This window comes from Octodon degus, unplaced genomic scaffold (genome assembly GCF_000260255.1).
Source record: "Octodon degus isolate 3935 unplaced genomic scaffold, OctDeg1.0 scaffold00015, whole genome shotgun sequence".
NCBI lineage: Eukaryota > Metazoa > Chordata > Mammalia > Rodentia > Octodontidae > Octodon > Octodon degus.
This window is the reverse complement of record NW_004524591.1, coordinates 18,857,057-18,867,956: the sequence shown is the minus strand read 5'-3', so window position 1 is coordinate 18,867,956 and position 10,900 is coordinate 18,857,057. Positions and strand designations below refer to the sequence as shown.

General features: G+C 38.7%; 1 protein-coding gene across 4 annotated transcripts in view; it reads right to left on the bottom strand.

Moving 5' to 3' along the window:
• Window positions 1–2,028: 2,028 nt before the first annotated feature.
• Window positions 2,029–10,900, bottom strand: part of Creb5 (cAMP responsive element binding protein 5) — a 421,895-nt gene continuing 413,023 nt past the window's right edge. For 3 of the 4 annotated variants that reach the window (XM_023709868.1, XM_023709869.1, XM_004626507.3), the window contains 2 exons: window positions 8,948–9,056; window positions 2,029–8,050 (listed from right to left, as the gene is read on the bottom strand). In XM_023709868.1, the coding sequence (XP_023565636.1) occupies window positions 7,884–8,050; window positions 8,948–9,056 (276 nt within the window). In that variant the 3' untranslated portion in view covers window positions 2,029–7,883. Of the gene's footprint in view, window positions 8,051–8,081; window positions 8,393–8,947; window positions 9,057–10,900 lie in introns of those variants that run through there. The other variant, XM_023709870.1, reaches the window with a different exon arrangement.

Genomic DNA, 10,900 nt, shown 5'->3' with positions numbered 1-10,900 from the left:
ACTTTTGAAGCGTTGCTTCCACATTTTTATGGTTTAATAACACTCAGTTGTGGGTCACTAAACAATGGGCATATACTCTGGAACCATGTCATTAGGTGATTTCTTTATTGTAAGAATGCTATAGAGTATACTCAGAGAGGACACTCCCACCACCCGGCAATAGAATCTTGGGCCACTAGTATATGGGTGATCCATTTTTGATCAACAAGTTCCAATGTGTATATAGGTCCCACAACATAAGACATATTGATTTAATAAAAATTACTTTTGTTGGGTTAAAAAAAGTTGATCTAAGAAACAACCAACAATTCACCACAATGGCAAATGTAAGGTGGGTGAAGTTATGAAGATCCAGAGATACATAGAAATGAAAAGTAAAACACGGATTAGCCCTGCTCACACTCAGTGTGAATGTGAGATCATAACATTTTTTAGCTAATATTAATGGCTCTTGAAATTGCAAATGAGTGTGGAATGGTCATTAGAAACACTCTCTTAGGAACTATGAGAATACTGAATGATTTAAATGTAAATGTACCAGATGGGATTGCATTAGAAAGGCACTCATTTCCTCCAAATTGTAGTTTCTCTTCCAATTTCAAATACTCTGTAACCCTGAGAGGCTATGTGTCAGACAATGTGTCCTGCTACTATGTGGTAAAATATGGGTGCTCTGGCCACAGGACCAGATGGATGGGTTGCAATGTTTTGAGAACAGGGATGCAGGTAGAAAGAAAAGGGCAGGCAGATCATCTATGCCAAATGTATGTATTGTGTGCCTATTGTGTGTTCACTCTTTAAAGTTTTAGATCATAATGGTGAATAAAATTGAAAATGTCTTTGACCTTCTGGAGCTTGCACTCTATTGGGGAGCACCAGAGCATAAAGTAGCAACTAAATAAAATCACATTAGCTGGTAGTAAATGCTGTAGAAAGAGTCGAGTAAGGATGAGGTGATTTGGGTCACAATCTGACTTCCATTTTCCAAGGCTCCTCCCTTGCTACCATTAGATTATTCCACTTATCCAGGTGAGAGATGGCTTGGATAGGACCTAACCAAAAAAAAATGGCACTAAATAATAGCTGTATTCTGATTTTGCTAATGGATCAAATCTTGCAAGTAAGTGAAAAGGAGGGGAAAGTATTGCAAGCTAGAAGACAGAGGAAACAAGGGAGCTATCCAGAGCTACTGTACTCTTAAGCCTTCTCTGGAGGACAAGTCATGAACTCTAGGACTTGATTGCCTGAGTAGCTGCCACGTGATTCTGGGTTCCTAGATACAACTGGCATGTGAATTTAAGAACATACCATGTGTCCTGACCACCCAGCTCTGCAAATCCCAGAACTCCTTACAGAGAAGCTACGAGGCTAGCCCAGTGTACATGTGTGAGACTGGCGCCTCAGTTGGGAGGTTGTATGGGCGAGGTGTGAGAGCACCATACCATACCATCTGCTGTTCCTTTTAGATAAGAGTTATCCAGAGAGAATGAGATTTGCTTAATAAGCTCCGAGAATCTGTGTGGAGAGCAGACATCATTATCCCCAAGCCTGTGTTTCATCACACACAAGTTACATAAATATTGTTTGCATTTGAGTGCTTTATTATATTGGAATTGCAATGATATTAACATTTGTACAAATGCACAAAATCTTGTCTCTTCTTGCTAGAAAGAGATGTAAAAATCTGACCCAGTTGAACAGTCTTAATGGACGCATTGTCCAATGGTAACAGTAAATGTGTTCACAATGCAACAAAAAGCTTAACATAAATTTAAACATATTAAATGCTGCAGCAAATATTTACATGTATGTACCCCCAATTTTTCTCCTTCCAATAGGAAGGTGGTTGCTTTACAAATAGACAAACAAACACAGATGCTTTGCTGTTTATACAATGACAAACAACCCCAAGTCCAGAACTTAAAGTGACAGCACCTTTTTTTGGGAGGCTTCTTCAGTCAAACCCTTACTTTACACAGTGCTAAACTTTTTTTTTTTCAATTATATTTTTGGACAATATTTATTTTACAATTGTCCTAAAACATTGCATCTGAACAGAGCCTCTTTTTTTCCTGGGCCTTTTCAGAAGGTACCCCGACCCTCTGTTCTCTTCAGGGAGGACACTTGAAGCTTTTCTCCCACACAATCTTCAAAGGCAGCCCTCCTCTCTCTGGGAGGCAGGTGGGGCTTAGTGGAGTTTTGAAGGAAAACGGAGAGCAGGTCTGGTCTACTGGCTGGTTGGTTGACAAGGGTTCTTTCTCTTAAACCCCTTGAATTTGGACTCCACTGATACCTTTCTTTGTCTCCTGCAGTGTTGGTAGCATTGGAAATTCCAAAGGAGGAAACTAGAATCTAATGAGTTTATTGTGCGGAAGATTTTAATGATGTATTTAAAGCTAATTTATTCAGAGCCCACATTCTCAGTCCTGAGGCTAAATGATTTTATCTTTAAAAAAATCCTATAAAGTTCTATAATATAAAGCTTGATGTAAGAAAACCTTAAATGGCTTAGGAAGAGCTTTCTAGATCCTGGCTTCTAATAAGCTAGACATTCTAAGTTGGTCTGAATATAGCAGTTGATAATTATTGATTCCTTTCTGGTGATAAGTTTGGAAAGGTATCAGAGTGTCACTTGAGAGTATTCATCTTTTAACAATTGCTGGCAATTTGGCTTTACCCCCTTCTTCAGCTTTGCTTAAATATTCTTTTTCTCAAAAATAGACTATTTATAAAGAAAAAAAATATAAACACTCTTTAAACAATTTGGCTACAAGCATTACATCACCGAAAAACTCCACAAGAGATAGTAAAATATTTTAAATGGATACACAACTTTTCATTTTCACAACATGATGAGCTAGGTTTTCTGCTTTTTAAATGTCCTCGTGTGTTTGTTTTGGTATTAGGTTTTATATGTAAGTTTATTGCTCCTGTGTCTTCTTATCCTTCCTTTGTTTGTAATTGTAAAATAAAGGTGCTGTCCCTAATCATAGTACAAGGCCACATTGTAGTTTTGAGACCTAGGAATAAAATTAAAGGGGCACTGGGACATCAGCAGCCTCAGAGAGACTATGGCTAGGACAACTGTCAAACTTGCACCACGGTGCACAAAAGAAGTCTCCTGGCTTATTCAGGACACTTTGGTTTGGAGAATGAGATAAAAAATTCTTAAGTAGAGCTTAGCTGCTGCCTCACATCTGTTGCATAATATAACATTTTTAACAAACATGCTATGAACAAGGGGATAAAGAGTATAAACCATATAGTGTACTGGCTCTTCTTGACATTCTTGTAGCAAGCTTCACCTAGGCTGACGTGAGCAGCACGTCTTAGCTATGCTCCTTGTGAACACACACACATGTACCTGGTGCAAATATTCTGTAAAGGATCGTAAATGATGTAGCTCAAAGCCTTACAGGAAGGACGGAGGAGCAAGAGGGGAGCAAAGGCAAGTTGAAGGACAGGGGATAGGTTAAAAAGAGAACAAGGCAAATAGAAAGGGATCAAAAAAGCTAAAGTGCAATTTTAAAATATAAATTATTTTCAAAGCAGAAAAGAGACCCTAAATGGCTATGGTACACATAGGCACGGCTTTATTCAAATTTAAACGGGTTGTTTCCTTTCCCTTCTCCAGCATACTGCATAATGGAGCGTGAATGGCTTAAAGCTACTGCGCATTACAGGGAAGGAACTAGAAGCTCGAGGAAGCTGGTAGTGCAAGGCCTTCTGGGAAACGGGGAGGGGGGTAGAATGAAGCAGAGATGGAGTTGATCTTGTGTAAGAAAGCTGTTCCAGTTATAATTATTGATTCCCTTTAGCTGAACTCTGCTTCCTAAATAAAAGAGCTTACTTTAAAATGAGAAGAAGAAATCCATGCTTAAAAAAAAAAAAAAAAAACCTGTTTAGAATGCAGATTAAAAATAACTCACAGAGCAATAAAAATCCTTGAACTGTCTCTGCACAGAGAGCTAGGCAGACATTTCCACCGGATGATGGAGAATCGCCCTCTGAGACCCTGAAAAAATGAAAGTATGCACTACTAGAGTAGTTTAATATGGACTAATATTAAAAAAAACAAGTAGAACCTACAGAAGAATACTGTTCAAATGGAATGTTTAAAAATAACATTTATTAATAAATATCTTATAAAATTCTAAATTAATAGATTCCTGTTCAAATTTTGCTTTGGTCCTTGAATTCCACTGTATACATACATACATACATATATAATTTCTTAGATGGTTTTATTAACTAGAAAGAAGCACATTCTATCCTAACTGGGTGACTTAGTTTTATAGAAATTACTGATGCTTAAAACCCCCCGGCCAAAGGCTGGTCTTTTATTGGAGCTGGTTTATGATTTTAATGACAAACTCCACTAACCCACTAAGAATTACTTAACAGACAGGCAACAACCACCTGAAAATTCACCGCTGACACCTCGCTCCCAGGGTATGCGCTCCATTTCATTTCATTGACCACACAGGCTCTGAGGAGCGTGTGCTCCTAGCAAGTCATCCTTGTCATTGTGACATATACCTGAACAGCACACACACTGCTTGCGTCCCACAAGTTGTATTCAGAGGAGGACTTGCACACGTTGATGCCGGGGTAGGAGTAGGGCGAGTAGGAGTGTGAAGGGAAAACATCTGACCTAACACCGAGTTTTGAAATTACTCTCTTCGTCCATGACCGGGATTTTTCATCATACCTGCAGCATCATGGATTGGGAAATGTGTCCAAGAGAAACAACAAAGAGGCAGACACCTCGTCTAGGTGAGGATTCTCCTGACTGCAGTGCTGTCAGGTAAACTACCTAAATTGTTGGCTCACAGCACGCAAGGCAGGGGAGGCACAGTTTGACTTCCCAGCAGGTTGGCAGTGACTTCAGAGGCAGATTCTGCCAATAAAGAAAGCCACACAGATAAAGCCACACACAGGGCTGGCTAGGAAGTGCCTGAGGGACCTTCCCTCCTAAGCACTAGGGCTTCCAAGACCATTACCGCTGGCTTGCAAAAGTATACACTGACTGGGAAAGGAGAACGGGCTCAAAGATGTTCTTCAAGATTGGCCAAAAGTGTAAGTCAAGAAATATAGGAGGTAATTTCAGGTAGATCCTGTGACGTAGACTTTTAGATGAAATCTCTAATATTGCTAGGCCAAGTGTTGGATTTGACCAAAGAATCTTCTTGTTCAGTATTTCAAGAACTGACAACCAGGTGGCACCTTTCATTTGCTGTACTTTCGTGCTGTGAATGAACACACCTACAGGCCCTGATATAACAAAAAGGTAGTTTATCCTAATTATATATGTTGAGCGTTGTTTGCTAACGTGTGTGGTTGGTTTGCCTACTTAGCATAAAAAACAGACATAACTGAGCTATAAATAATGCACATCAGTCAAACTGTCAAGTTGCTGAATTAAGAAAACTCGGGCAAGTTCTTAACTGCCAAGGTTTTCAGGTTAACAACTAAATATTTCAATCAAGAAATGAAACAGAAGTAAACTAAATCATAATTTTAGTGGCAGTTCACTCCTTGTATATTCTGATACTACTAGTGGATTTTTAAAAAAATCCCTTTCATTAAGTGCTGTGCATGCAGTAAAGAGAAATTTTTGTTTATCTAAAGCAAAACATAAAATAAAAATAAAATTAGAAAACCCAAACAACCACTTCAATTAACCTTTTTCCCCCCATTTTTGGGGTATATGGGGACACACAAGTGGTCCTAGGAATGAATTCTGAAAAAATTATTTTTGATTTCAAAACAGAGATACACATGTTAACTTCTTTTCAAAGCCAACTCTTCAGTATTTCACAGGAAGCCGATTAGGTTAAACCATTTGGTTACTGCCTGAATTAAAAAAAAAAACTTATTAATTCAGTATTTAAAATATTTGAAAATGGTATGTTTGTGTTTAATATAATAGAAAATCCTTTTGACTTTTCTTTTTTTGTTTTTTCTTCTTTTTTACATTAATTCTGATCCTTAGACCATATATCCAAGTCCTAAATTTGACTGAATACTCAAAATAATCTTTTCAAAGCACTGCATACATGGAAAGATTGTTGCTAAATACTGATTTAAAAGTAAGTTATTAGACAAAACTGAAACTAGTTATAAAAATCATGCTTCAAGGCCCCTGTATTTTTGTTTTTTCCCTCCAAAATAGATTCTTATATAGAATGTATAAGATTCTTATAGAGAAAAAAAATCCTTCCCTTTTCCAAACTCTTATAAAAGCGACCCATTTTGTAAAATACCGTTCTTTTAAAACCCATAAACACTCACACACACACACACACACACACACACACACACACACAGAGGCACCCACGTTAGGAGGTCAAGCGTTCAAATGGAGATGAAACCAGCATCTGCCTAAACTGCAAGAGAGGAACATTAGCCCCTATTATTGTGAAAATGATATTGAAATCTTAGCACAGGAGAATGGCTTGTTTCACGGAGGCACGACTGTGGTTTGGGTCCTATCTGCTTTTTATAATGGGCAAGTCCACATTAACTTGCTGAAAATATAAATCAAAATTATTCAGAAAAATGGAGTAGCCTGTGCCCCACCCAGGGGATTTCGCCAGCAGTCGAAGAGCACTGTACTGTTCTGGGGGCCCGAAGTACCCTACAGGAGCACTGGGCTTGCTTTCTCTCTTTGTTTCTCCAGGAGTCGGTCAGCTTCCACCCACCAGAACAGCAGGGCTGGCTTCATAGGCTTAAGAAAAAAAAAATAATAATAAATCTTAGGCTATTAGCAGCTGACGACTGAACAATGTAATCTGTGTAGTGAATAGAGCCCTTCTGAATTATTATATAGTACATGGATTTTCAACATTATGGACAGGCCATATAAAACCAGTTGTAACTCAAGGGTGTGATGTTATAGCCCCGCATCATAATTTGGACTTTCACAATCAGGGCTTACAAAGCTCCCTTCCCTAGTGTCTCCACAGCTGGCAATCAACAGTGCTTCACCTATAACTAAACCACCTTTTTATTTGCTCTGATTATTAAAAACATTAAATCAGGCACATTAAACATCTCCTGGTTACTATTTTGTGAAAAGCAAGCACTGAATGAACTCCAGCTGTGGGTTACAGGCAAGCGAAGCAATGGCTAGGTCTACATTTTTGAGGTTTGCTTTTCTTTTCTTTTAACATTATTTTCTTCTTCACATGCAATGCTAACGGGGGTGGGGAAGAAGATAATTCAAATGAAGAGTCAACAGGGAGCCCAAGGTATAAAGTAGGAATGGAGAGGGACACTGGACATAACAAGTGGATAAAGCGGAGGAGAGTGGTGAGATGCTTGGTGGTCATATTAGGACATTGGTGGATCTTATCATCTTTTGTAGTTAGAGGAAAAAAAAAGTTATTGGAAAGGCTGTGTGTCTATCTGGGATTCTGGTGACATCACAGCACAAACTCAACATGAGTTATGACATCATCAGATTTCCTACCCAGTTATCTTGGATCCGGCTCATGTGACATCTAGGTATGCCCCATTTTGGCTAAAAGCTGTAGTTTAACAAGATTTGTTATTTCAGGCAAAGGGTTGGACTGATAAGAATGAAACCATGGCTATATACAGAAAAGGTTCTGCTTATAAACAAGTAATTGGTACCAGAAAATTGGAGGAAAGCACCAAAGCATTTCCCAAGCTGATAGATATTAATTGCATAACTCCCTTTTTTCTTATATAACTAAGTATAAAAGACAACATTTTCCATAGTAACTATAAAAATGAAAGCCAGTCTTTGAAGGGCTGAGGAGTCTTCCAGGTCTGAGTGAATTTTTTAAAATGCCCTTAAGAGAAAGGATGCATGATATGCTACAACTCTTCTTGGAGGCAAGGTCTGACCCATGCACTTAAAGAATCGGATTCAGGTCTGTTCTGTGAGTAGTGAGCTGGCTGAGGGTGGAGCTTCCTACGACCTCACTGACCGCCGAGGAAGTGGTGATGGTGTTATGCTGGATGACTTGCTGCTGCTGCGAGCAAGCTGGGACAGGACTGGCAGGAGGACTACTCTCTGGACCTAGGAGAAAGCACACACAAGCACACACCAATGTAGCTCTTTCTTGTGTGGACTTGTAAACTCCTCAGAAAAAGGTCAGCACTAGACATTTGCTTGACATGGAAGGGTTTCACACATTTTCTTCTGGATGTTAATTTCAAAGCTTCACTTTAATCTGCAGTCACAAGGCTATGACTTTCAGGTTTATAGTTCTGAGCAAAGTCATGCTTTCTATATCAGCAGGATGATTAGATGTGTTTGGTCTTGGAATGTGATCTTTCCATCTTGTTTTTTCAGATAGCCATCCATATATCAAATGTGGAAAAATACTTACATGTGGTGGGAGAATCTGTGTTGCTCAATCTAAAAAATTATTTGAAAATAAATTGACCTTCAGCCAAGAATCACTGCTCCTCCCCCATCCCCTACTCAACTCACATTTAACTTATTGACATTCTAGAGGGTAGACATTGCCTACTGGTCCATTTTACCCACTGGTAAACTGAGAATAGGTCACTAGAGAGTAATACTTTGTGCCCAGAGGCACTGGAAATGATTCATCCAATGCCTGCTTCTCAGCCCAGGGATTTCTCAAGATGATGGATAGGCTACTGGTAATTGGCTTCCACCAGACTATTTTCTTTCTGACTGCAAAAGCAGTATTTGGTAGGATTTTTACAATATAAAATTCCAGAGAAAGTGTAGCCAGAAATTATCAGGAGGTGGTGAGCATGGTGTTGGGAAGGGGTCAAGGAAAAGAAATCCTCTTGGTAGACAAGTCTGGCATTCATTCAAGAATTCCAGTATATATGCCTGGAAGCACAATCGACACTTTACTTTTGCTCTCACAGTAAAATTCAATGCAAAATTGCTGGCTTAAAATGAGTCACACACACAACAGTGAAAATAGCCACTTACTTAAATATCCTTGTGATTCTTTCTGCATGGCTGTTATGGGGCAGTCTTTGTGTGTTAATAACAACTGTTTCAGTTGGGCTACTTCATTTTTCAACATGGAAACTTCATTCTGGAAAGAAACAAATGAAAGCCATGTTCAGGATACAAAAGAATACAAATTCAAAACCCCATACACTTTCAACAATGAAAGTGGCAAATTGTTCTGTCATCTCCCAGTGATGTTCAGCATATTATTTAAAGGGGTCATCTAAAAATTTATAGCTTGTCTTCAGTGTAGCCCTCACAGTTACAAAGGCCTTTCTGAAGAGATTAGGTTTTAACTTAAGGGCCAAACTCAAGAGTCATACCCTTTAGGTGAAGGCTGCTGTAGCAGCTTATGTAAGTGAGACTCCCCTTCCCATACTGCTGTGTGACCCTAGACAAATCATCTAACCTTGATATGCTTCACTAACCTCGTTTCTACTGTAAGGTCAGAGACAGTACAAAATTATTTGAGTTGTTCTGAGGATTAGATGAAGTAATAGATGCAAAACCCCTAGCACAATTTCTCCTACAGACTAAGCGCCTAGTGAATTTTAGGAAGGGCAGACACACTGAGGAGAATTATGAGGTAGGATCAGTGGCTTCCAAGTGCAGGAAGAACAGGCTGAAGAACCTACCCTCGGATTTTCCTAAAATGTTCCACATGTTCAAAGTGAAACACATCCCTCTGCCTGCTCCCTGTTTACTGGAATTGGAATGCCAGGGCCCACATGCTGACCCTCTACTGGCAAAAAGATGGCACCCAAGGAGACCAGAGGCAATGAAACTGAGGATAAGACTGGATTCATTTGACAAGGTTTTCTTTTTTTAACTCGTTTGAAGAATTTCAGTCTCTAATCTTCCTCTCCCATATTAAGGTGATATGGATTTTTTTTCCTTACTCAGATAAGTGCCTCAGATTTCCACTTTATATAGTAATTCACAGAAGCATGCTCACAGCTTTGTAGAACAATGTTCTTGGCACCCACTGTCTACAAATACAACTGTAGAATAGATAGGCTTACTTGAAGGTGCTTCCTCTTGATAAAAGTAACCTATAAACATCATGGTATCTAAAATAAGCAGTTTTAAAACTGTGATAAATAATACTCTCTCTGGCCAGGGTTCATTTGTGGCTGGCAGACGTTATATTTCCCATGTAGGAAATGTTAGGAAAAAAAAGGCATGCACTCAGAGAAGGCTATTTAATGTTGCTGTCATTAAGTTGAATCTACACTTGCAATATGAACTTGACTTTGCAGACTTGTATTTATCACCTGGAGAAGCAAGTATAGAGTTCGAAGAGTCACTTAAAAATGGAAACATGTATTAAAGAATCACTCTCATGTCTAAATTCACTTGGAACACTCAGTGTAGCATTGTAAGTAACTACATACTGAATAACATGAATGACAAAGTAATACAAAACTCATATTCAAATCTTTTCCCTTTCTCCTCCAAACTACAAAACAAAAAAGCCTACTTCAGAACTTAGCCTTAATGATGAATAAATCACTTAACTACACAAGAAAATTGCTCTTAAACCTGAAATTATTCATGAAGGCAAACTGTTACTCCTACTTCCCAATAAGTATGATTGATAAGGGTTCCCGTAGTGGCTCAAACTGACCCTTTTCAATTCTGGGGTGAGTGGGACAATTTTATTTATGGGACAATTTATTTTAGTTTTAGGCACTAGCTCTTTCCTCTTTAAGATTTTGCCTAAGTTCAGATAGCCTTTATTGTTTTCGCCAGTTCTTTCTCTACTTAAAAAACCATGTGTAAAAGAAAGTCACTTTTTGGCCACTGTATGAAAGAAATCTGTGGTTATAAACAAAACAGAAAAAGAAACTAAGAGCTCTCTCTCTCTTTCTCTGTCTCTCTGTTTGTCTGTCTCTGTCTCTGTCTCTGTCTCTGTCTCTGTCTCTGTCT